Source organism: Vipera berus (genome assembly GCF_964194415.1).
Source record: "Vipera berus genome assembly, chromosome: 3".
In the NCBI taxonomy this organism is placed as follows: Eukaryota; Metazoa; Chordata; class Lepidosauria; order Squamata; family Viperidae; genus Vipera; species Vipera berus.
In genome coordinates, this window is record NC_138204.1 from 203618594 (window position 1) to 203646502 (window position 27909).

At 40.3% G+C, this 27909-nt stretch overlaps 1 protein-coding gene across 6 annotated transcripts in view; it reads right to left on the minus strand.

Annotated features, from left to right (window-relative positions):
- FAM91A1 (family with sequence similarity 91 member A1) overlaps positions 1-27909 on the minus strand; it is a 61028-nt gene that overhangs the window by 27624 nt on the left and 5495 nt on the right. For all 6 annotated transcript variants that reach the window (XR_014026064.1, XR_014026065.1, XM_081324894.1 and 3 more), the window contains exons 4-18: positions 27712-27769; positions 26026-26093; positions 23473-23586; positions 22930-23020; positions 20881-20943; positions 18855-18961; positions 16739-16777; positions 16517-16629; positions 13612-13730; positions 10271-10383; positions 9973-10059; positions 7886-8018; positions 3704-3852; positions 1781-1915; positions 62-175 (exon numbers count right to left, since the gene is read on the minus strand). Coding sequence is in view for 4 of the 6 variants with exons in the window: in XM_081324894.1 (XP_081181020.1) it covers positions 62-175; positions 1781-1915; positions 3704-3852; positions 7886-8018; positions 9973-10059; positions 10271-10383; positions 13612-13730; positions 16517-16629; positions 16739-16777; positions 18855-18961; positions 20881-20943; positions 22930-23020; positions 23473-23586; positions 26026-26093; positions 27712-27769 (1503 nt within the window). In the remaining 2 variants the exon portion in view is untranslated. The remainder of the gene's footprint in view (positions 1-61; positions 176-1780; positions 1916-3703; positions 3853-7885; positions 8019-9972; positions 10060-10270; positions 10384-13611; positions 13731-16516; positions 16630-16738; positions 16778-18854; positions 18962-20880; positions 20944-22929; positions 23021-23472; positions 23587-26025; positions 26094-27711; positions 27770-27909) is intronic.

Consider the following 27909-nt stretch of genomic DNA (forward strand, 5'->3'; position numbering starts at 1 on the left):
GGCCAAAACAAAAATCTATCAAAACTCAGTTATTTAGTCTATTTTTTATAAGTCCTTGTACCTGAATCAGGACAGCAGAATGGGTTAAAGCATCATTCAGCATAGTAAGCACATTTGAAGTGGGGACTACTCCTGGATCGTGACCCCAAGATGTTATTAATAAGCGGTCATAGCCCTGGGAATCAAATGCAAAGAGACAAATTAAGAGCCAATTAACAAGATATTTCCATCTACAGTAGTGTTATTCAGTATCTGTATTTTTCCACAAGTTTTGCCATTAAAATTTTACTTGGTTCTCCTTTCAGTCTGCTCATCTGTCTTAAATCCTTTTGTTTGTTGGGAGAGAAAATCTGATCTGTATTTATTTAATACATACTTTTTCAAGTAATAAATTTGCTAATGCCATATTTATAATTGGCCTGGGCACAGTCTTTGGTGGAAAGGCTTAGTATAATAATATAGTAGGCATCTTTGTTTTTGTAGTTAACTTGCTATCAATAAACCAATTTGATATGCAGATGTTAAGAATTGAGCGGTATAAAAAAATACAGGTATATTGTCTAGACAACAGGAGTGTGTCTTAGCTTTTGTTGCACGTGTGTCAATGGATCTCAAATTACGGCTTATTCAAGAAAAAAATAATATTTCGAATGTACTGGACTCCCCTTACCTATGGATGTAAAAGGACTGTCAAAAACAGCACTTTGTTCAAGATGTTTTAAGGATCATGCTTCTTTAAAGCACATATTTTTACAATGTCCTCTAGTTTTGGAAGAAAGTAGTCGACTGTGCAAGAAAGCTAAAATTCTCAGAGGATAATATTTTCTTGAACCGCATACCTAATACATGGAATTTGATAACTGGACAGTATAAATGGACTCTTCATGGTCAAAAAAATGAAACTGCAGCACTGGAAAAATAAATGTACGCCTCCCCTTCATTCAATGAACACCTGACTGCACGTGCCACCTAGGAGCTTATAACATTTATGTTCCTTGACATATTGTTTCATTTTATTATATAACATTTTTAGGATTTTTTCCTACTCTTTGACAATGACTATTAGCTTTGTGTTTTGCCCTTTTCTTTTTATTAATTAAAAAGCAATAAAAATAAATCTGAAATATTGTATATTACCTAATAAACCCACTAGACCAGGGGTAGGCAACCTCGGTTCTTTTATGACTCATGGACTTCTGGGAGCTGACTCAGGAATTCTGGGAGTTGAAGTCCATGAGTCATAAAAGAGCCGAGGTTGCCTACCCCTGCACTAGACTAAAGAGTCGGATTCAGCCCATTTCGAAGTGCTCTAAATGCAATGTTTTCCAGATTCTTCTTTTGCCAGATGATAATGGCTTAATTATATTGATTTATCCCTGGAATCATCTGCCTTCTAGCATGAATTAGAAACCCCTTAGATTTCAAGCATCAATAACTTCTCAAAGGGTTACCAAATATTTTGAATTCCGAACAGGCCATTTTGGTAAGAAGTAAGGGAGTAAGTAAGAAGTAAGACGAGCCCATTTTCAATTCAAACACTTTGGAAACACTTTCAGTTACAATAAAGGAGAATATCTGTAGCTCAGGGCTGCACTGATGACTTTATCTAGTTTGGAGAATAAAACATCTGCAAGAAAGCAACCAAGCTCAGAGTTGTTTCAAACTTTCACAGTTTCACTCCGCATGCAACTATTGATGAGTTGTTCTGATGTGGAGGCCCAACTTCAGAACAATGCCATTACAGAAGACTCTCGGTTCCGGAAAAGTGCGGAACACCTACCTGAAATATATCTGGAAGTTTTCGAAGTCTTGTGCCTTTAGATAATAACAGGGATGGAGGTCCCTGTCCAGTTATGTGATAAATATAGAGCTTGAACCATACAGAGCTAACTTCTGGAATAGCTGGCCCAATATGCTGTGAAAAGATAAAAAAAGTCAGAATAAAAGCACATGGGGAAGCTAATTATGCTCACCAAGAAGAACAAAGCCACTGCCATTAGCATTTGCAGTGGTCCTCAGACAATTATTTTTTTAAAAAAAAAAGTTAATTATAAGATAAAAATACAAAAAAGAAAAGTTAGAAAGAGGGTGGGAGGAAAGGTGTAGAGAAAAAACCAAAAAATAGACTTCCAATTTTTTTCAGAGCAGTAGAATACAAAAAAGCTACAATCTCTACCTTTTCCTTTACATTTTTGAACGTTTCAAGCCATTTCTGTAACAACAAAACCATTCTAATAATCAACACCTAAAATCAAAGTTTCGTATTTTTTTCCCCCCAATTCAAAGCAAAAAATCCTGAAGTGGTTTTCAAGTAGAAACTAGGTAAGATTCTTCTCTTGGATTAAAACAGTCAGTTTCACCATCTCCGACAACTGCATCACCTTTAACATCCATTCTTCCATTGTGAGAATTAGTCCTACATTCTAACAGTTTTATTTTCAGGATGACTCTTGGAACTGTTATTTATTAAAGAACACAAAATATGCTCATTTTGCAAAAAAACAAACAAAAAACCTAGACGCTATCTGTGTATTTATTATGAGAGACTTTTTAGTATCTCTTGGGTGAATTTTTTTCTCCTTGGAAGCCCTAATCAGATTTTTTAAAAGTGTGCATGTTTTTTTTTAAAAACAGAAACATTGTACATCTTTATAAATGGCTATGAATAGTTGTGGAGGATTTTTTTTTTAAAAGGCAGGATAGGTCTTTAAATAAATACACAATAAAATTGCAAGGTCAAGCTACCAAGGACAGCATAACACAATGCTATGTCAGTTTCATGAAACTCTGAACAGGTGGAGAAACAAAACGCTTTTTAAATTTAGGCAGCATTGTGTTGTGCTGTATTTGTAGCTTGTTGTTGTTGTTAGCTGCGAAGTCGTGTCCGACCCAACGCAACCCTATGGACGACGTTCCTCCAGGCCTTCCTGTCCTCTACCATCTTCTGGAGTCCATTTAAGCTCACGCCTACTGCTTCAGTGACTCCATCCAGCCACCTCATTCTCTGTCGTCCCCTTCTTCTATTGCCCTCAATCTTTCCCAGCATTAGGCTCTTCTCCAGTCCTTCCTTCTCATTAGGTGGCCAAAGTATTTGAGTTTTAGCTTCAGGATCTGGCCTTCTATTTTTTATTTTATTTTTTTATTTTAATTCCATTTATATCCCGCCATTCTCCGAAGACTCAGGACGGCTTACAAGCTTAGCAGTAGCCTTCATTCTATGTATATGCCTGCTTATTAGGGCTTTCACACACACACACCCCAAGTGGCATTATTACAAAGTCAGCTTATTGCCCCCCACAATCTGGGTCCTCATTTTACCTACCTCAGAAGGATGGAAGGCTGAGTCAACCTTGAGCATGGTGGGATGCGAACCTGCACTAATTGCAGGCAGCTAGTGTTACTTAAGGAGGCATTAGCCCACTGCTCCACCAAGGCTCTTCTAAAGAGCAGTCAGGGTTGATCTCCTCTAGGACTGACCGGTTTGATCGCCTTGCAGTTCAAGGGACTCGCAGGAGTCTTCTCCAGCGCCATAGTTCAAAGGCCTCAATTCTTTGGCGCTCAGCCTTTTTAATGGTCCAACTTTCACAGCCACCACACATTGCAACTGGGAAGACCGTAGCCTTGACTATACGCACTTTTGTTTGTAGCTTGACCTTGCCATTTTTTTAAAATATTATGTATTTATTTAAAGGATCTTGCTTACCTGGGGGGTGCAGCTGCTGGTAGGTCGAATTTCATTGGTGAGGGGTGCCATGGAGACAAGCAGTGTGTAGTTTTTGTTCAAAACTCTACTGCAGGTGGCAGGATCCAGGCCAAGCAAGCTTTCGCAGCGTAGCAAATCCAGAGGGAAACCTACATTAACAATGTCAAAGACACTTGGAATACAGATAGCAAACGAACATATATACAAGTGAAAGGGGCAGAGGAAAAGGGGAAGGAAAAATATAGATTTAGATGGTCTTTCTTCCTTGGGATTTAAGTACTTGTTTTTTGTTTTTTTAAAGAACACCCCTAGGGAGGTTTGGAATGGGTAAGGAGATTTCTCGGTGAACAAACTGCAGGCAGTCCTCGACTTACCACTACAATTGAGCCCCAAATTTCTGCTGCTAAGTGAGACATTTGTTAAGTGAAACTTGCCCCATTTTACGACCATTCCTGCCACAGTTAAGTGAATCACTGCAGTTGTTAAATTAGTGACGGTTGTTAAGTGAATCTGGCTTCCCCATTGAGTTTGCTTGTCAGAAGGTCACAAAATGATCCCGGGACACTAAAACTGAATGTGAGTCTGAATTTTGATCATGTGACCACGGGGAATGCTGCAATGGCTGTTAAGCGTGAAAAACGATCATAAGTCACTTTTCCCCCCAATTCTGTTGTAACTATGAATGGTCACTAAATGAAGTGTTGTAAGTTGAGGACTCCCTGTCTAAATTCTTAGGCCCTTTTTTTGCTTTCCCAAAAGTGCTTGAGAAGTTTATCATAATTATTTCTCGTGGCATAAAATATTTTCAATTTCCTTTATAATAAGAAGGGGGAGGCAGTGTTGTATAAAAAGCACCTAATGAAAACATCTGTGCTAAGGAAAACACAGCACCCCGCCCAAACACACACACACACACACACACACTAAATAACAGGTATCATAATAGCTCCTACATTAATCTGAACACATTTTGAACAATTAGTTGTTTATGAAGGAAGATGCCAACATATAGTTTTTAGCTCCTATAGCAGGGTTTCTCAACTTTAGCAACTTTAAAGATGTTTGGACTTCCAATTCCCAGCATGGCTGGGTGGGGAATTCTGGGATTGAAGTCCACACATCCTAAAAGTTGCTATGGTTTAAACTGCAAGGGAGAAATAACAGTACTTATTTCTATCAACACAGTACGGTTTGACTTATTTTCTCTAATAGTAGAGAGATGCCTTCATTGTGGGATAGCCTCACAAAGGGAACAAGACCACAAAATTTCCATTTGAACAACACATTCATGGAATAATAAATGTTGCCAAGAAACAAGTAGAAATTAAAATGGGATTTTTATACCTCCCAATATTTTGAAGAGTTGACTATTACTGTTTTTGAAAAAATCTCATTTTCAGATAGGAATAGACTAATATGCTGTTTTTAAGAATGGGCTCCATTCCTGTATCATAAATTGTTTCGTATTGCTCTGGTACATCAAAAGATTATTATTTTTTTGCAATAAAATATGGATAATTCTCTGTTCAGTAAATGGCAACAACTTGGGTACACAGTGTTTGGGATTCTTAAATAATTGTCCTGTGATACAGTTCTCTGATTTATGGATGCAGATATTCTTTTTAAGGAAAAAATAATATTTTTTAAAGTACCATCTGTCTCCTTGAGGAACACCCATCGTCACCACCAAGGAAAAGGCCAGTGATTTATGCCCTTTTTTGTCTGGAACAGTTCAAGTCTATTTTGTCCTACTTTTAAATACAAAAATGTCTAAAGGAAATACTTTTGGCAGGGCAAATTTGAGGAATTTTGAGGAAGTTTGCATATGGTCTGTAGGTTGGTCTCTTCAGTAATAACTAAAGAAAGTCCACACGTCACTTCTTTTTAAATAGAACATCAGAATTTAGTGGACCAAGTTCCTTGGTTTTGTTAAAGCAAAGAGTCCATCCTCTTCTTTGTAATTTAAGAAACGGATAAAGACAGTCAAAACTCAAAAATTAAATTCCTAAGAAACATTATGTTTCTCGAGAAGCATAAATGAGCTGTGTAAAACCCACTGTGTAATCAACTGGATACTACATAAACAGATTTTTTTTTACCCCAGTGTTGTGGATACAGCAACAGCTGAAGCCTTGTTTAAGCAATCCTTTAGCCTGAAATAACAATTCACTAAGTTTTTCCCCTTCTTCAATTAATATAAGAAATTTTATTTACCAATGACACTAACTGGAAGTGGGCAGTTTATATTCATGTCTTGCATCAACTTATTTCTACGAAAGAGTTTTTAACTGTACCCTTTCCTAGAGTTTTCATTAGATCAACTAGATCTAGGACGTTATGTATAAAAGAAGAAAAGGGCAAATAAAACAATATCCTTACTGGAAAGAAATTAATTAAACAGACATAAAACTATCCAGCTTTTGGGCTCTCATGTGGTGATTGGTAGACAACTGTCTTGGCATCCTCAATGTTCATGTTCAAATTGATTGTTTAAAAGATTATTCTACTTTTTTCAAAGAAAGAAGTCAAGGCCTCAAACCAGCCTCAAACATTCTCCTTATTTCCAGGAAGCCTTTTGGATCCAACACATCCCAAAAAGCAAAGTTAAAAAAAATAAATTAAGAGGACTACAGTCCAGGGACTTATTTGCAAATAACCATACCAACAAAAAATGAGAAATAAGCTAAAATGGTAGACTGCAACAGGGATAGATGGGCAAATGAAGGGGTGGGCAACTTTATTAACCCAAAAGGACAGAGACCTAATCTAGACTTGGCAGCAAAAAATATGGAACACCAACATTGATAAAAATTGCAAGTGTGAGGTGGGTACGGGTGGCATGTATGTTTTATAGAAGCAACTTAGGATCACAAAACACACCTTCCAGAGCGAAAGTGATGCTAAGTTGATCCAAAGCATTTAAACTCTGTGAATCTTGAGAAATAAAATCTAGACACACTTATTAACTGATCCAGAGACTGCCATGTAACCATTCTAAACATAGTCTTCCCAAAAAACTGCAGCTAGGTAAGTCCTGGAAGTGATATAAACTTGAACATTATTTGGGGACTAACGAGTAGACGAAGTTGGGCTACTGGAATCAAAGCCTTTCTTTAGCTGGGGGATGAAGAAAAATGGGCTGGTTTCATAAAAGACACCAAATGATATCCCCACCCCCATGACTTTCTTAGAATCGTAGGGCTGGAAGGGACCTTGGAGGTCACCTAGCCCAGTCCTCTGCCCACAGCAGGAGACTTTATTGATTCTGGATAAATGACTGTCCAAACTTTTCTTGACCTCCAGTGATGAAGCACCCACAACTCTTGAGAGGCAAGCTGTTCCACAGATTAAGTGTTCTTACTGTCAAGAATTTTTTTCCCTTCATTCCAGATTGGATTTCTATATTGCTCTCTTTAACAAGCTTTCACCCATTGCTTCTTGTCCTGCTCTCACAATGCTCTGGAGATTAAATCAATCGCCTCTTCCCTGTGACAGTCCTTCAAGTTCTGGAAGGCAGTTACCATGTCACCCTAGTCCTTCTCTTCATTAGGCTAAACGTACCTAGTTCCCTTAACTGTTTATCGTACAGTTTAGCCCAGGGGTCCTCAAACTTGGCAACTTTAAGACTTGTGGACTTCAACTCCCAGAATTCCTCACCCAGCCACAAGTCTTAAAGTTGCCAAGTTTGAAGACCCCTGGTTTAGCTTCTAGATTTCTTGTCGTCTGTGTTGCTCTTCTCTGCATTCTTTCTAGGGTAGGGTCTCGGCCTCTTTCTTTTTTTTTGCACCATGAAAAATCCTAGTTGGGGATTGTAATTTACTCTTAAAAACAAATATAGTTCACAGAGGACTTCCACAAACATCTTGCTGCCATTAGAAATGCTTTCAGACAATCTTTGGACAAACCCTAATCTAAACTTCATGAAAGCATAGGTATCCGGTTGATTTTGTTGCTAGGTCACTGTGCTTGAATTCTTTTCTGGCCTTAGTTGGATATATTCCACTCCTCCTGCAGTTTTAATGCCACACAGAAATTAATCTTTCGAAGAGAAGACCCACAACCAGCAATTCTCAGCTCCCAAATGATATATCACATATTTGGAACAGAGTTGCCCGACAAGAAAGGAAGCGCCGAGCATATAAAATAGCAGCTTTCTATTAAAACAGATGTTTTTCACTGTACCATTACTGGGTTGTTCAACGTGTGAAACCTGAGCCACCAGGTCCTTATTGTGTCTCAGAAACAGGATAGTGTTTCTCAGGGTAAGAGCGTGATCAAAGTATCTTTGAGCTTCACCCTCTCCTGTACTCTGAACCTAAATAAGAGAAGACAAACATGGACCGTCTACGCAAATGCGGTTGCCACAACAAATTGAATTAAAGTATTACACAACATTCCCAACTCAGGGGTTATGAGTGTCACAGCTGCTTTGACACTCTAAAGAAAAAATAATATCTATTACATTCACAGCTATTATGTTCCTACCGTGTTTCCCCGAAAATAGAATAGAGCTGGAAGGGACCTTGGAGGTCTTCTAGTCCAGCCCCCTGCTCAAGCAGGAGAACCTATGCCATCTCAGACAAGTGATTGTCTAGTTTCTTCTTAAAAACCTCCAGTGATGGAGCACCCAAGATTTTTGGAGGCAAGCTGTTCCACTGGTTAATTGTCCTCACTGTCAGGAAGTTGCTCCTTAATTCCAGGTTGCTTCTCTCTTTGATCAGTTTCCAACCATTGTTTCTCGTTCTTCCCTCTGGTGCTCTGGTGAACAAAGTGACCCCCTCTTCCTTGTGGCAGCCCATCAAATACTGGAATACTATCATGTTTCCCCTATTTCTCCTTTTCTTTAGACTAGCCGAGGGGTAGGCAACCTTGGCTCTTTTATGACTCGTGGACTTCAACTTCCAGATTCTGGGAGTTGAAGTCCACAAGTCAAAAAAGAGCCAAGGTTGCCTACCCCTGGACTAGCCAAACCCAAGTCCCGCAGCTGTTCTTCGTATGTTTTAGTCTCCAGGCCTTTGATCATCTTAGTTGCTCTTCTCTGAATTTTTCCCAAATTCTCAGCATCTTTTTTGTGATATGGTGACCAAAATTGGCTGCAGTATTCCAGGTGTGGTCTTACTAGGGTTTTATAAAGGGGTACTAATACTTTGCGTGATCTTGATTCTGTAATGTAATGTAATGTAATGTAATGTAATGTATAGTATAATATAATATAATAATAGTATAGTATAGTATAGTATTATAATATAACATAATAAATATAATATAATAATATAATAATATAATATAATATAATATAATATAATATAATATAATATAATAATATAATATAATATAATATAATATAATATAATATAATATAATATAATATAATATAATATAATATAATATAATATAATATAATATAATATAATATTATAATATAATATAATATAATATATCAGGTCTTATATTAATTTTTGCTCCAAAAGACGCATTAGGTCTTATTTTCAGGGAAATACGGTACTCAATGCATCTATCTGGCTGACAATCTAAAGTGGGGCTTATTTTTGGGGTGGGGCTTATATTATGAGTGTCCTGAAACATCATGCTAGGGCTTATTTCCCAAGTGGGTCTTATTTTCAGGGAAACATGGTAGTACTTGGGATAACCTGTACCATATGAAAAACGGAAGGCAAAATCCAGTATTTTAGTTAATACTGCTAGGTCCATTTTTATAGGTTAGCTTTAGGTGCATATGAATAGAAATATATTTATGCTGCAACAGTGGTGTGAAAAACGGTCAGAAGTCACTTTTTCCAGTGCTGTTTTAACTTTAAAACAGTCATTAAATAAATGATTGTAAGTCAAGGGCTATGTTTAACGAGCAAAGCATCTCCATATTTTTTCCTTGCAATTCATTTATCGAGGGTTTCACTGATGATTGATATGAAAAGAGCCATGTGCTGAGTTATATCATGAAAATAAATGGGGGGGGGGGGGTTGAGTGGGATAGGGTGGAGGGAGAAAAGGGGGCAATGCTGTTTCTACAGGCCTGCAAACTGGATCCAGCACCTCAAGCAGCTTTCTGTAACCTTAAAAACTCTCCCAAACTTTTGCTTTTGTCCAGCACGGAAAGAAACAAAGATCATGGTATGAGCTTTGGATTTTGAAGAATGGCATCTATGCTGTAACTAGAAAGCCTTTACTGCAAGACAGTAGTCCTGTCACATTCTGATCGCTGCCACAAGAATTATGCTGTGTAAAACAGGGGTCAGTTGTTTTTATACCTTTTCAAGTTCCACCAGAAAACTGTCCAGTGACTCATCTGACAGTTTTCCTACTTCGAACATGGTGACTGCATGGCTTTTCAAATTCTGCAAGACAAAATACACCGCTACTAATTTTCAGATAGAATTCAAGATAAAAAGCACTGCGGAAAAAAAAGAACGCAAAAACCCCTCTTGAATGCCTTTTGTGAAAATCAGCGCTTTAAAACTGACTTTGCCCACGATTCCATTTCAACTAAAAATAAACCCGGGAAGATTTTAATAGGTTGAGTTCAATCAGATGAGCACGTCGACTTACTGGTGAAAGATTCCCCATCATCAAAAAGGCGGTCAGAGTTGAATCGAAGAGGAAGGCTATCCTCTTCGTGTGTGCAGTAGACAGACTTAAGCTGTTCACGCTGGCTGTGTCACCTTGGAAAGCAAAACAAAATCAAACCAGTCAAAATGGAATTCTACCAATCAGAATTGCCTATCCCACTAACGGACTCCTCACCGAGTCAGGAAACAGGATGACTTGACAGCTTGCAAAACTGAGCGAATCGTCCTCTGTTGCCCTCACCCACCTGCCATTTGGATATGCTCTAAATCAGCTGATGTGCTATGATGTCACCGTAGGGCAGACATGTCAAACACAAGGGCCGGGGGCCGGATCCGGCCCGCAAAGTGGTTTCATGTGGCCCGTGAAGCCATCCTGGAAACAGTGAGGGACCGGCCCCCACTGCCTTGGCCCTGGCCCAGAGACCCTCCTTCTGCCAGAGACCCTCAGATCTGTCCCACTCCTGCCCAGGCCCCCATAGGCACCCTTGATGCCAACGATGTAGAGCTGGCCATGCCCACCCAGTAGGCCACACCCACTCTAGCCATGCCCACCCAGTAGGCCACGCCCACCCTGGCCATACCCACCCGGCCCCTTGAGGGCAACTGCAATGCTGATGCGGCCCTCAATGAAATTGAGTTTGACACCCCTGCCGTAGGGTGTTTGTTATTCTTGCAATCAAAGTCTGAAAGGCTGCAGATACCACTGAACTTACAACTATTCGTTTAGTGATTGTCTGAAGTTGCAAAAGCCGTGGAAAAAGTGACTTATGATTGGTCCTCACACTTATGACTGTTACAGCAACCCCATGGTCATGTGTTCAAAATATGGACACATGGCAATGTTTGAAGCATCCTGGTGGGGTTAGGTGAGCTTCATTTGTGAGCTTCTCAGTCAGCTTCTGACAAGCAAAGTCTTAATAACAGCTCAACAGCCGTGTGTTTCACTTAACAGCGTCAAGTGAGTTAACAATTGTGGCAAAAAAGGTCATAGAACTCAACTCACTTAACAACCACCTTGCTTAGTGATGGAAATTCTGGTCCCAATTCTGGTCATAACCTGAGGACTACCTGTGTAATGCTTCAGCACCAAACATGATACTGAATTAAGGCCTTAGGTTTTCTCAGCATATCTAATAGCTACTGGCTCAGGTGCTCTGAAATACCAACAGGCTGTGAAAAATATCAAGGCAAGAAATTTAATTGATGGAAAATCCTGAGTTTCGCAATCTTGATATCCGTGAGCAATTTTAACGACATTAGGCAGTAGAGGGAATACACTTGGGTGTTAATTTTTGCTTGGGCAGGAAGCCTTGAATAACCTAACACCCACAAAAGCCACACTGTTTTACGGTGGTTCTCCTCCTACCTCCTGGGCCGTTCGCAGTCGGTGTTGACGGGAGGGCAGAGGTCCGCCCCGAGGTCTCTCATTTGTGGTTCCTCGGGGTCGGTCCTCTCTCCCCTCCTGTTCAATATCTATATGAAGCCGCTGGGTGAGATCATTCGTGTTTTTGGGGTGGGGTATCATCAGTACGCTGATGATACCCAACTTTTTTCTTTCAACCCCAAACCAACTCAGTGATGCCCTCGACGTGATGTCCCGTTGCCTGGAGGCGGTTCGGGTTTGGATGGGGAGAAACAGGCTTCGTCTCAATCCCGCCAAGACTGAGTGGCTGTGCGTACAGGCATCTCGAGTGAACCATTCTATTCCATCTTTAATGATGGGGGGTGAGGTGTTACCCCCCGTCGATAGGGCTCGCAACTTGGGTGTCCTCCTGGATTTGCGGCTTAGTTTTGAAGATCATATAGGAGCATGACCAGGGGGGCCTTTGCCCAGGTTCGCCTGGTGCACCAGTTGCGGCCCTATCTGTACCGAGATGCTTTGCGCACAGTCACTCATGCACTCGTGACCTCCCGGTTAGACTATTGCAACGCTCTCTACATGGGGCTGCCCTTGAGGACCACTCGGAGGCTTCAGCTGGTGCAGAATGCGGCCGCGCGAGTTGTGATGGGGGCTTCCCGATACTCCCATGTAACACCTCTGCTCCACGAGCTGCATTGGCTTCTGGTTGCCCTCCGGGTGAGATTCAAGGTGCTGGTGATGACCTATAAAGCCCTAAATGGCTTGGGTCCGGGATATCTGAGGGAACACCTGCTGCCGGCATCAAGTTCCCTTCGTCCTGTGCGCTCCCACAGGGAGGGCCTCCTCAGGGTGCCGCCGGCAAAAGACTGCCGGCGGGTAACACCCAGGGGGAGGGCCTTCTCTGTGGGTGCACCTGCCCTGTGGAACCAGTTACCCGTAGAGCTCAGGACTGCCCCCTGATCTTCGTTCGTTCCGCCGGGACCTGAAGACCTGGCTCTTTGAGCTTTCCGGCCAGGATTGAGAATTTTAATTTTAACTTATTGTAATTGGGTTTTAATTTTTTTATTTTTTATTTTAATTCCATTTATATCCCGCCCTTCTCCGAAGACTCAGGGCGGCTTACAAGCTTAGCAGTAGCCTTCATTCTATGTATATGCCTGCTTATTAGGGCTTTCACACACACACACCCAAGCGGCATTATTACAAAGTCAGCTTAATTGCCCCCAACAATCTGGGTCCTCATTTTACCTACCTCGGAAGGATGGAAGGCTGAGTCAACCTTGAGCCTGGTGGGATGCGAACCTGCACTAATTGCAGGCAGCTGGTGTTACTTAAGGAGGCATTAGCCCACTGCTCCACCAAGGCTCCATGCTTTTAATTGGAGCTATAGGCGTTTTATATTTTACTCAAGGATAATTTAATTATTTTAATTGTTATTAACTTTTCGTATTTGTAGTGTTATTTTAATTACCTTGTGAACCGCCCTGAGTCCCATGGGAGAAGGGCGGTATATAAGTTCAATAAATAAATAAATAAAAATTTCCTTCGGCTTCCAGCTGGAGATAAGACGAGACACATCCTTCCTACAGAGTTCTACAAATGTAGTGTAGTCTAGCATGAGATAAGGATGTAATCTTCACCTTAAAAGAACACAAGGAGATTCATCCACAAAACGCAATCTATTGCTGATTTTTTTTCTCTCTCTCTCTCAATCGGTGGCTCACCCTTCACTGCAAGTGGGCATGTTAGGTTTTTTCCCCCACGTTTAATGCCTCCTGCATGCAGAGACCAGCACGTTTGAAACAAATCCTTGCAACTCCTGAATCGGTGGAGTTTAAGTGGAAGAACCCCCTGCAACACGCTGCCAGCAGAGATCAGAAGACGCCAGGCCTATTAATGAGAGGCACTGGATGGTATGAACTGCAACTGATCAACCCGGCAGTCGGCACCCAATTGCTCACCTTGATCATCCTGACTGTTGGTATCTGTATCGGTGGCAGAAGAGCCAGCCTCTTGTACAGGACTCCTGCTTTCTCCGCCGTCCCAGGATAACAGCATCTTCTGTGGGTCCAACGTTGTTCTAACAAGGGGGGGAACGCGTCATGGGAAGAGTTTTATAGGGTCAGATCAAAAGGCTACCTGATCTGCAATCTTGTAAGTCATGCATCTGCCTCCTGAGGAGTCTACAAATAGGATCTGAGGACAGCAGATCCCTCCCACTACTGTGCCCCAGCAACTGACCTGAATATCTTGAGGTTGGGAAACTGGGTGGAGCGGTCATCTCAAAATAGCAGAACCATTCTAGAAGTCCATAGGCTCTCAGCAAAAAATTGAGTTACATTTTTTAGGCTTTACAGTCCAACATTCACTACCCAGGCTTCTAGCCTACTATCGCTGAACCCAGAATTAAATTAGAATTCTCAGGGAACTGGTTTTAATCACTGAAAGAGAAACCTTCATTTATTTTTGTGAAGCGATTCTGACTCCGGTGCTACAACGTGAATTTGGAAATGGGAAGATTTAAAGGTGCTTTTTCTTTGTCATAGTTAAGGGGCAGCATTTGTAGCTGGGCGTTGAGAAAGTTTAAGGAGGCTCCACTGAATTCAAAGGCTTTTTATTCATCGAGGGGAGTAGGATTGGACCAGACATGTCAAACTCGTGATGTCACGTGACGTCGCGCAACGTATCGGAGCTTTTCCCCCCATTGCCGGCAATGGGGCGGGCGCGGTTTCCTGGTGACGCATCCGGCCCGCGGGCTGGCAGTTTGACACCCCTTGATTAGACCCTGAAATTGCACTTGTTAATCAGCAGAGAGAACTTTATTAGGAGTTTGCAAAGGACACAAGCCCCTTAAAAAGGAAATTCCTTTTATATGCCCAAGAGACAAAATTTGATGCTGGTGCAATGCAATCCATAAGGGTCTGTGATATTTTTTCTTGCTATGTTTCACCAAAAGATTGCAGTGTGTTAGCCAAGTTTTTCTTTAAAGTGGCAGTTCCTTATTTTTCACCTTACCCAACATTTCATTAGACTCTTGATATTAGATCTTGGACAACTAGCACGAGAAGATAGGTAGTCTTCAACTTACGACCACAAATGAGCTCAAAAGGTCCGTTGCAAAGCGAGGCAGTTCTTAAGTGAATTTTGCCCCGTTTTACATCCTTTCTTGCCAGAGTTGGCAAGTGAATCACTGCAGTTGTTAAAGTTAGTAACACGGCCGTTAAGTGAATCGGGCTTCCTCGTTTGACTTTGCTGGTCAGAAGGCGGCAAAAGGGGATTGTGTGAACCAGTTGCCAAGCATCCGAATTCTGATCACGTGACCATGGGGATATTGTAACAGTTGCTAAGTGTGTGAAAACGGTCATAAGTCACTTTCAGTGCCGTTGTAACTTTGAACGGACTCTAGAGGAACGGTTGTAAGTCGAGGACTACTTGTATTTGAATTGAGAGCATTTTAAAAAAAACCCTCAGATAGAAGTATTTGCCACAAAAGACAGATTGGGTCCCTGCTATGTTCCTTCTGCAGGTGGGCACCAATATTTTAATTCAGGCAAGGGGGCCTTGGATGGCTCACTGGGTCTTCAGCTGATAAAGTGGCAAAGAGGGAGAGAAAGAAAGAGAGAGATACCATATTGGGTATTTTTAGCTTAGCACATTGTCGTAATTACACTTCAATGGCATTACTACTTTTATCAGCCAGTTTGTGGGCTGCCTTGAACACCATCTACCGATCTGTTGGTGGAAAAGCCAAATGTCAGTCCACCCATCGTTTTCACCACAATGTAAAAAAGATGTTGAGACTCTAGAAAGGGTACAGAGAAGAGCAACAAAGATGTTTGGGGGACTGGAGGATAAAACATATAAGGAATGGTTGCTAGAATTGGGTATGTCTAGTTCAATGAAAAAAAGGACTAGGGCTGACATGATAGCAGTTTTCCAATATCTCAGGGGTTGCTACAAAGAAGAGAGAGTAAAGTCATTCACCAAAGCACCTGAAGGCAGGACAAGAAGCAACAGATGGAAACTAGTCAAGGAGAGAAGCAACCTAGAACTGAGGAGAAACTTCCTGATAGTTAGAACAATTAACCAATGGAACGACTTGCCTCCGAAAGCTGTGAATGCTCCAACACTGGAAGTTTTTAAGAGACTGGACAGCCATTTGTCTGAAATGGTATAGGGTTTCTTGCCTGAGCAGGGGGTTGGACTAGATGACCTCCAAGGTCCCTTCCAACTACTACTACTACTACTTCTTCTTCTTCTTCTCCTTCTCCTTCTTCTTCTTCTTCTTATTCTTCTTCTTATTATTATTATTATTATTATAGAAATACTTTTGATTCCAAAAAGTACAATGGCTTTTAGAAGAATATTTTAGAAATACATTGATTCCAAAAAGTACAACGGTTTTTTGGAAGAATGTAAAGGTATCACCTGACTGCAATTTAAGGCAACTGTGTCTTTTTCTGGGATCACAGACAGGGGATCTTGTGCAATCTAGGGGAAAGACAGAACTAATTTTAAAAGTTGGAAATGAGAGCTGATTTTCTATCCCCAGGTTTCTTGAAGCAGCTTTTTGCAACACATATACATATTCTCATATACATAATCCTCTATGCTAGTGGTTCTCAACTTTAGCAACTGTAAGACGCCTGGACCTCAACTCCTAGATAGAATTCTCCAGCCATGCTGGGCTGGAGAATTCTGGGACTTGAAGTCCACGTTAAGAAGCTTTGCTCTACGCATATTACTATGATTCTTCAGAACAGCATTTGGATAAATGGTGAAATAAATACAGAGTAAAACTGAGGTAGGAAGCTGAGGAAATTGTCCTCTTCTGCTTTCAGTAGAAAAATGTACTTTTATACTTACTTCAGCCTGTTTATTGAGGGAACGTTCCGCCATGATGAATGAAGGTTATCCAGGTTTATTACTTGACCCTTTTTATGGGCAAACCCTAACCGGCAATACATGGAAACAGCATTCTGGGGGGAAAAAATTCCATTTAATAATTTTGAGAAAGAGAAATAGAGAAGTTGAGCAATAGAACAGTTAATCTTTTCTCTTATACAATAAAATGGAATTGAAGCCTACCTTCACAAGTGACAAATCAATCTCTAGGACATTTGCTAGCTGAAAATATATAAAAGTAAGGATTATTGATAATTGTGTTCATTTACATCAGCTCCATTAAAAATGTCACACTTAGTGCCTACCATATAAGAGAGCCAATGACTGAATTACATAGTGTTTTCTTAGAATATTTAACAACATTTCATCATGGTGAAATAAAAGCAACCAATGAACTCATCGGCCTGGTCAACTGGCTAGTGTTCTAATACTAATTGTAAATACATTTCAAGTGTTTAGCAGACTCTTAAGATATCAATACACTCCACAATGATAAATCTGTATCACCTAATGGAAAATGCATTCTGATACAATTTCACAATCTCAGCAGTTTCCATGCATTTGGAACACAGCCACAGTTTAGCAGCACAATATATACTTCGGAATCTAAAGTTCCTTGGCCTAAAGTTCAGTTGATAGTCTGATCCAGGGTAAATCAGCTTTGCTTGTTAATATGAAGGCAGATTCCAGATGAGAAAGTTGAAGTATTTACAGCGCTGCAACACATTTCACAGTCACTTCAAGGATTTATTACGTGAGTTAATAATGCTTTTCGATGGGAAAATGTTTCCCATTAGTACAAAAAAAGGGGGGGAGGAGGAAAGAAGCACATTCTTCTGCTTATTTTTCCAATTTAGCATTGCAACCTTACATCCTCGGCTCTGTAACAGAGATTTGAGCGGGAGGTGATCCGTGATGGCAGGGGGCTGAGGAACGGCTCCTCGTGGGAATGGTGGGATGAAATGGTTGAGACCTGTCCTTTCTTCCAGCCCTCAATATTCATCCCCAAGCAACGTCATTACCCCCTTGGTGGTCTTAGGACTCAGCTGCTGTTAGGTCAGTGTGTCCTGTCCTTGTCCATGATCTGATTATAGATGGGGCAGACAAGCTGGAGTTTATAAACCAGACCTTGGTAAGCCTGGAAGGTGGAGCTCCCTGTTCCAATATCTCAGGGGCTGCCCCAAAGAAGAGGGAGTCAAGCTATTCTCCAAAACACTTGAAGGCAGGACAAGAAGCAACGGATGGAAACTAATCAAGGAGAGAAGAAACCTAGAACTAAGGAGAAATTTCCTTACAGTGAGAACAATTAATCACTGGAACAACCTGCCTCCAGAAGCGGTGAATGCTCTAACACTGGAAGTTTTTAAGAAGAGACTGGACAGCCATTTGTCTGATGTGGTATAGGGTTTCCTGCCTGAGCAGGGGGCTGGACTAGATGACCTCCAAGCTTTGGGGTTTGGCACTGTACAACCAGGGGGAGGGGGAGAAGGCAGAGAGCCAGTTGGCCATCATGAGACCTTAATGGCTTTTACAGGCTCAGCTCTGTAGATAACCGTGCATGAGCTCCTCCAGTTGAAACTGAGCTCTGTGGAGGAGTTGAGTTTTTTTTGCTGTTGCACTAGCCTTCCTCTTTACGACCATTCATTTAGCGACTATCCAAAGCGACAGCAGCATTGAAACAAGTGCCAGTCCTTGCACTTACAACTGTCCCCACTACCTGTAAATCTTGATTTGGGTCTGACCAGATGATCCGGTCAAGGTCTTGTTCCAATGTCACCGAGTGGGAGCCAAGACACAGCAACCGTCATAAGTATGAACCAGTTGCCAAGCATCCATGTTTTAGTCACATGACCATGAAAAAGCTGCAGTCGTCATTACGTGTGAAAAATTGATCATAAGTCACTTTTTTTCAACGCTGTTGTAACTTTGACTGGTCGCTAAATGAATGTAAGGACTACCTGTAAATCAATCAGTGATGTTGGATTAATTAACATGAGGCAGAAAAACCTGTAGCACTCTGGTAGAACATGCCTACTAAGGACTAAAGAAGGATGACTGCAGAGCTGGTAGTAGTTGCCAATCAACTACAACAACCAATTGTTGTCTGTTTATATTTTTACAATTTATATTTATATGGCTGCTCATTTCATCCATGGGACTCCGGGCGGCTACAGGAATTAAAATACAATGCAATATAAATTGAAGAAAAATCGAATAATAAATAAATAAATAAATAAATAAAAGCTTCTGAGCAGGTGCTGGTTTACAGCCTCAGAGAAGTATTTAAATAATGACTTACCTCTGCAACATTTGTGTGCTCATCTATGGAAACAAATATCTTGTACAGCAGAGTTTCAAAATAATCTCCCTGAACTCTGTTCATAACAAATCCTTCAAGTGGAGGCACTGAAAAGAAAAAACCATGTTTTTAAGGATAATGTTAAGTATAAAAAGAAGTGCCATTTATCAAAGTAAGAATATACAATAGAATTCCTGCTTCTCTCTTTCAGAAGAGACAAGAGACTTTCATAAGCGAATGAGATACAGTCACAGACTTACACTTATTTTTCTACTTGTAACTTTACCAAATACAGGAGGTCCTCGTCTTGCAACCAAAACGAAGCCCAACATTTCTGTTGCTAAGCGAGGCAGTTATTCAGTGAGTTTTGCCTCATTTTACGACCTTTCTTGCCACAGTGGTGGCGAAGTGAATCGTTACACTTGATAGGCTACTAACACAGTTGTAAAGTCAATCTGACTTCTCTATTGACTTTGCTTGTCAGAAGGTCGCAAAAGATGATCATGTGACACCCCCCCAAGACATTGCAACCATGGGGATGTTGCCATGGTCGCTAAGTGTGAAAAGCGATCATAATTCACTTTTTTCAGTGCTATTATAACTACAAAAGGTCATTAAGCGAATGGCTGTAACTTGAGGACTACCTGTATCAAATGCATAAATGGGACATATTCATCACGCACACGTACTGTAGGCTCTTCAACATTAACATTTTTATGTAAGATTCCTGTACAACAGGGGTCATCAAACCTGGCCCTTTTATGACTGGTGGACTTCAACTCCCAGAATTCCTTCAGCCAGCGGGCCACAAGCCATAAGAGGGCCAGGTCTGAAGAGCCCTGCTGTACAACTATTGGCCTCGGAGTTTATAGGTCTTTTATTACTGCTGTTAAAACTGATAGTGAAGCAAATGCATTTGCTCACATTTGAACGAATGAACCTTTATTGTCAAAGTACAACATGTGTACATTGAGATTGGCTGAGCCTCCCTTCGTGCCCCCCCCCCACAACTGACAGTGACAACAAACCCACCATCTTGTTACACCATGTGAGCTGATTGCACAACACACCGGCCTCGCAAGTCAATCATACATAAAGTTTATAAAATTATTTCCCGTTCAAGAGCCTACCAGCCCATGGATAAAAGCTGTTCTTCAGCCTGTTGGTACGGCTGGCTATACTTCTGTATCTCCTACCCAATGGTAGGAGAGTAAAGAGGTACCGACCAGGGTGTGAGTCGTCCCTAAGGATTTTCAAAATAATATATGGTTGGAACAAGCATTATTCTCTCCTTCTCTTCGGCCTATGACTTAGGATCAGTCAGCCAAGCTAAATTATGGAATATACAGCCATATCAAAGTAAGTCTTTCCGCACACAATGAAACCGAGATCTGGAATTCAGCATCATTACGTCATTAAACTATTCCGTCAATTGTCCATAGCAGGGGCCCCCAACTCTTGGGCTGTGGCCTGTTTGGAACCTGGCCACACATGTCGTGGGGGGGGGCTGTGCTTGTGTGCGCGGCCCCACTTGCACAAGCAGTAGGTGATCACTCTCGCACGGTCAGTTCCATTTGTGTGAGCAGCAGGTGTGCGTGCCTGCCTCTCATACAAATGGAGCTGCACGCCTGAGCACACTCGCCCACTCCTTGCGCAGATCCATCCCCTCTCCCCACCACCACCAGTCCGTCAAGCCAGAAAGGATGGAGGGTGCTGGTCTACAGAGTTTCTCAGTCATCCAGGTTATAATTGTCCCAAAGGAGTTTTTTTCCCCCCAAAAGGCAACTGGACTTCCTTTGTTTTTCCTTGAAGACGTGTCGCTTCTCATGCAAGAATCTTCTTCAGTTCTGACAGCAAGAACTGAAAAAGCTTCTTGGATGAGAAGCGAAAAATCTTTAAGGAAAAAACCAAGAAAGTCCAGTTGCCTTTTGAAAAAGCTGCTTTGGGGTATTAAGTCAGTTAAACTATTACATGTTTAACTGTATCTGTACACTGAACAGGTTTCTTTTAAAACAGTTATACGCACCTGCTATGCAACTATCATCGGATATTGGTACATCAAGGTAGATGAACCCCTTATTATATAAGCCTATGGATACAAAAAAGAACCCCATTATCCTAACAGATTCTCATGCAGTGTCTTCAGTCACTCTGTTGTGCTGAGAAATGAAGAAAGTGAGACAGATTTCAGAAAATGGTACATAGAATACTGACGGTTATGTTCACATTTTTCTCTAATTCAAATTAAATCCAGTTGCTCCTTTGAAAATTAATCCAAATTACTGCATGCATGGCACAGTATTGCACAGAGATGCTAGTAAGACAGGATACATCTGTGGCACAGATCTGAGACACTCTAAAGCAGTGTCCTCATCCTTGGCAACTTTCAGATGTCTGGGTTTTAAGACATCTTAAACTTTAAGAATTCTTTGATTTGAAATCCAAACATCTTAAAAGTTGCCAAGGTTGAGAAACACAGCTCTAAAGTATCCTTCCTTAACATGATTCTTTCTTCAAGCTTGAAATTAATAGACTAGAAAACATGTATACACACACACAAAAACACACACACACAAAAGGATGTTGCTTTTTTTGATGAGAGATTTCCTTTGAACATATTCAAACGAAAGTACCAAAACAAAAATGGCTGGAAAGTTATAATTGCAACTTTATCCCTATGCATATTTGCTTAAAACATGCTTCACCAAAATCCAAACATAAATATATCTGAACAAGATTTAAATGTACGTTTCATAACTGTACAAAGAGCTTGGAAGAATACAAACATTTTAGCTGAAAAAGTATCGGCAGTAAAACCTTGCTGTAACAGACCAGTAGAGAGGGGTTATGTCCATTATTTCCAAATGCCTGTTAAAACTGTCAGTTATGTTATTTGCAGCAATTTACTATGTTATGTTCATTTGCATAATTATCTCATTTGGGGTTAATTATATCATTATGCCAACTGCTAGGAAAGATGTGAAATTAATATAAATTTAATTTCCTTCAGGAGGATGCCTGGACAGAAATCTGGTTAACTGCATTCAAAATCCACTAAACTGATTTTGTTAAATTGTGGTTTCGCTGTTTATCAATAGTCACACATATTTGGGCTAAAATCTCAAATGTCATACAAATACTTGGTTCAGTGTGGTACTCAAATATTTCAGATAGATTAAAATTTGCAAGTAAATTCCAGCAGCGGGATTCGGATGACTGAGACTCTGATTCCATGAGCCTAAATTATTCCATGAGTTTAAATTAAGACTATTCGCAAATATAACATAGCGAAACTGTTTTCTAAATTGAGGGGAAAGCCCAAATACCTGATTCAGCACTAGGATCATCTATTCTAATAAAGATACAGAACAACAGAGTTGGAAGGGACCTCAGAGGTCTTCTAGTCCAACCCCCTGCTCAGGCAGGAAACTCTAATACCATTTCAGACAAATGGTTATACAATCTGTTCTTAAAAAACCTTCAGTGTTGGAGCACCCACAACTTCTGGAAGCAAGTTGTTCCACTGGTTAATTGTACTAACTGTCAGGAAGTTTCTCCTTAGTTCTAGGTTGCTTCTCTCTTTGACTAGTTTCCATCCATTGCTTCTTGTCCTGCCTTCAGGCGCTCTGGAGAATAGCTTGACTCCCTCTTCTTTGTGGCAGCCCCTGAGATACTGGAACATTGCTATCCTGTCACACCCTTCTCTTCATTAGACTAGACATACCCAATTCCAGCAACCGTTCTTTATAGGTTTTAGCCTCCAGTCCCCTAATCATCTTTGTTGCTCTCCTCTGCACTGTTTCTAGTGTCTCAACTTCTTTTTTACATCGTGGCGACCAAAACTGGATGCAGTATTCCAAGTGTGCTCTTAGCAAGGCATTATAAAGTGGTATCAACACTTCACATAATCTTGATAAAAAAGGAAAACTCATACAAAGAAAGGCGAATGCCCAAATTATTCTCTATTTTCTCTAACATGGAAGCTTTCCAATCTTTTAACTCAAATCTGTAACAAAAATAATATGCAAGAATTACTCTCTTGTTTGGAAGGAAAACAAACAAACACATAACTCACTGTGAACAACATTGTAGTCTAGGACTCCAGCAAGCTGAGGACCTGAATCAATGATTTTATCAACTGCAGATTTTTCACAGGGAGTGCATATCTAATGAGAAAAGTGTGTATTAAATAATGCACGCATAAGGGTTTCAAAATTATTTGATGCAGGGTGGGCAACAAAGAACACAATCTATGCTTATGCTGAGAACCGTTGGATTGAATGCTAGAATAAATTTTTCACTAGAAAAAGATGCATGTTTTCTATCACGTTAATTCAGGATCGCTTAATGAAACTGTACTTTGTAGGAAGGTATAGATAGATAAAAGATTTTTTTCCCAAACACTACACAATTAGTTTATGAAATTAAACATAAGCCACAGCTTATTACTGCTGTAATTTCCAAGCAGCTTTACCAAATGTAATTTGACAAAAGAAAAGTTGCTGATCATAACAGCCCATGTTTTTACATTCATGACCTGGAAGTGGAGATAAACCCTTTAGCAGTCCACCTGCAAAGCCTAAATCTAATTGAGCTACAAAAGTTATTTAATTTATACCTTAATGTCATCCTCTGTGATATAACCGGCTTGTACCACCCACCAAGCTTCAATGGCAATTTCTACCGGTTTCATGGGTAGCAGATCCCGGGCAGTTTTCCTTCTAAAAAATTTCTGAAATGGTTTAAAAAGAAATTACATTTTCAAATGCAGAACATTCAAATCTTTAAGCACACCATCCCCTCCCCCTGATAAGATCGTCCTCATCACTCAGAGCCTTGTTTCTGGCTGGGGAATTCTGGGAGCTGAAGTCCACAAGTCTTGAAAGTTGCAAAGTTTGGAGACCTCTGATGTAGACTGAAAGTGAGCAACCGCAGTAGGTTCTGGTTCATATTTCAGTTTCACCCACATAAATCTTAAGTTCTTTTTAACCGAAGCCGAGGCATCCACCTGAGAAAAAGTACTTGTTTGCCTTTTTCATAAGCCAAAGACAATGATAATAAATACACAGGGACAGGCCATTTACCAATCATAGATCTACAGAATCCACAAAGTAAGCCTTGCATCGGGGTACCCAAACTCAGTGACCCCTTTGTGAAGTTTTAGACTGGTCATCGACTCTCAGACATTATATGAAAATAGAGTAATATAATCCCTTGGAGCCAATCGTTCTGGAGGACCCTGCCTCTGTTGGTCACATTGTTGTTCTTACTTGCGAAGTCGTGTCCGACCCATCGCGACCCCATGGACAACGTTCCTCCAGGCCTTCCTGTCCTCTACCATCTTCTGGAGTCCATTTACGCTCACGCCTACTGCTTCAGTGACTCCATCCAGCCACCTCATTCTCTGTCGTACCCTTCTTCTCTTGCCCTCAACCTTTCCCAGCATTAGGCTCTTCTCCAGTGAGTCCTTCCTTCTCATTAGGTGGCCAAAGTATTTGAGTTTCAACTTCAGGATCTGGCCTTCTAAAGAGCAGTCAGGGTTGATCTCCTCTAGGACTGACCGGTTTGATCGCCTTGCAGTCCAAGGGACTCGCAGGAGTCTTCTCCAGCACCATAGTTCAAAGGCCTCAATTCTTTGGCGCTCAGCCTTTCTTATGGTCCAACTTTCACAGCCATACATTGCAACTGGGAAGACCATAGCCTTGACTATACGCACTTTTGTTGACAGGGTGATGTCTCTGCTTTTTAGTGTGCTGTCTAGATTTGCCATGGCTTTCCTCCCCAGAAGCAAGCGTCTTTTTAATTTATTGGCTGCAGTCCCCATCTGCGGTGATCTTGGAGCCCAGGAAAATATTGGTCACATTAAACACCCTTTTCTCCTTACTCTACTGTGTCGTTCGTGGGACTTGCTATTGCCATCGTTAGAGAGCTCTTTCTCAGCCAGTGATGGAATAATTTTATTAGCTGCCAATTCATTTTAGGATGCGCAGGTAGTCCTCAGAACTGCTCATTTAATGATCATTCAAAGTTACGACGTCCCTGAAAAAAAAGCGACCTGTGACCGTTTTCTACACTTACAACCGTTGCAGCCTCTCCACGGTCACATGATCAAAATTCGGACGCTGGTCAACTGACTCATATTTATGAGGGTTGCAGCATCCCAGGGTTCATGTGATCCTCCTGTGTGACCTTCCGACAAGCAAAGAAAATGGGGAAGCCAGGTTTATTTAAGAACCGGGTTACTAACTTAACAGTTGCCGTGATTCATTTAACTGTGGCAAGAGAGGTTGTAAACTGGGGCAAAGCTCACTTCCCAACCGTCTCACTTGCCAACAGAAATTTTGGGCTTGGTTCTGGTCGTAAGTCAAAGACTGCCCATAACTGGAAAAAATGCAGAGCTTTACGTTCAAAGCCGTAAGTGAAAGAAAGAAAGCTTTCCATGTGCTGAGACTTCTCAGAAGCCCTTTCCAGGAAAACTGAGCAAGCAATAACTGGGAAGGTGTATTTTTTTTCTTTTTCTTTTGATGGCTTCGGATATCTCTCTAAAGCGAGACGTTCATTTCATTTTCCAAGCTGTCTCCGAAGGCTGAGATCGTTTTGATTTCCCAAGATTTTTTTTTTAATTTTTTTTTTAGCCAAATTGAATTCACCTTCCTGTTGGAGCGCTTTCGTTCCTGGGAACGTGATTCAGTCATACATTTATAATATTGTACGACTGGTGCTACAGTGTTCTTTTTATTTTCAGCGTATTCTGTTGAAGGGCAGGGTATACTTTTTAAATCAACAACTATATGTCAGTACTGGGCAAAATGATGGCAGGATATTTTCTGCCATATTTACTTTCCCTCCAGAAACTGAGGAAAAGTCACAGGCTAAAAAAAAAAATGACCCTTGTAACTTGGAAAAGACTACAGATGACTGGATGCAAACAGTGGCAAAGCCAGTATTTCATAAACTGCCAACTGTAACATGCCAAAACAAACTGTCCTTGATGGCAGAGCCTCATAACTCACCAAGTCAAAGAACTGGAAATCTGCAAGCTCTTTTTAGGTTGCAAAGAAAGCTGGCTAGGCACAGTATGGGTGCTCAAAAGTATGAACCTATTTGTTTTAATATCAACCTCTAAACAAGAGGTCAATAGTAGATCAAATGGAGAAAACAGAATACATACTTTTGATGACCTACATTGGTTCATCAGATCAATATACTGGTTTCTTCCTATGCCAAGAAGCCTTAAGCCTGAAAAAAAAAGATAAAATCACTTAAAAACAGAATTATATTTGGAAACCTATTTTGACAGAAAGTATTACTAATATGCTCCATTGCTGCCATTATTATTATTATTATTATTAGCTCTATAACAAAAAAGGTACCCTTAAATGGGCAAAAACAGTAGATTTATCTGAACAATTTCATTTGTCATTGAATAACATTCAGTTGAAGATAGTCATTATATTCTGGTTGGCTGAAAATGGACATTTTGTCTGGAATTATCATGCATTTTTAGCATGTAATCTAAAATCAGTTAAGTTTCTCCTCGATTCAAAAGTTATGTAAGAACTTTATCTGAAAGACATCTACATTTGAAAGCAGTCACTATTGAGTTGGAACAAAGAAGGGCTCCTTAATTCTCCTACAACTGAAAGATTTCAAACAAGACATATATATATATATATATGTGTATATATATATATATATATATATATATATATATATATATATATATATATATATATATATATATATATATATATATATATATATATATATATATATATATATATATATATATTATAAGGGACGCGGTGGCTCAGTGGGTTAGGACGCTGAGCTTGTCGATCAGAAGGTCGGCAGTTTGGCGGGTCAAATCCCGAGTGCCGCGTAACAGAGTGAGCGCCTGTTACTCGTCCCAGCTTCTGCCAACCTAGCAGTTCGAAAGCACGTAAAAAATGCAAGTAGAAAAATAGGGACCACTACGGTGGGAAGGTAACAGCGTTCCGTGCGCCTTTGGCGTTTAGTCATGCCGGCCACATGACCACGGAAGACGTCCTCGGACAAGCGCTGGCTCTTCGGCTTTGAAACGGAGATGAGCACCGGCCCCTAGAGTCGGAAACGACTAGCACGCATGTGCGGGGGAACCTTTACCTTTACCTTATATATATATATATATATATATATATATATATATATATATATATATATATATATATATATATATATATATATATATATATATATATATATATATATATATATATATATATATATATATATATATATATATATATATATATATATATTGTAACAGCTTTTATCCAAGATAAGCACTGTCCTGGAATTCTGAGCATTTAGTCCAAGTTCTATATTTGTGCATTGGAAAGGAGAATGGGTATACCTGCAAAAGGCATTTATTACAAGTTATAGCAATCTAAGTAGAATGTTAGATAATCATAAAACTAAACAAAGACAGAAACATTACTCAGAGTAATTGCTTTACTTCTCTGTTAACAGCTAACTCTCTTAAGAGCCATGTTATGGACTGCAAAATGACTACACTAGAATAACCTAAATAATCTAATTATTATGGCTTACAGCTGAGAAAATAAACAACTGTTTAACAGTCCTGTGATATGCAGGAAATTTATTTTGTTAATATTCTCAATGTTATTCTCTTATCACTGTCTCTTTTGTTCTGTTTTCAGATGACAGATTTACTCTCTTAAACAAGTGTTACAACTTTCCCCCCCCAAAAAAGGGAACTGTCAGGCAGCTGGGCTTTGGAAACCAGCAAATTCTTTTGGGAAAAAAAATAGGCATTTACTTAACCCATGTAAACATAATGTAAATTTATACTTACAGTCTGCAGCGGTAAAATTAGGCAATGAATCATAACTTTTTTCACTATTCATTATGTCCTAAAGGAAAAAAAAGCAAGATCAGTTTCAATGACTGTACTTTTTAAACTTCATAGCTGTATACTGATGCTATATCTTCTATTAAGCCAGGGGTCTTCAAACTTGGCCCTTTTATGACTTGTGGACTTCAGCTCCCAGAA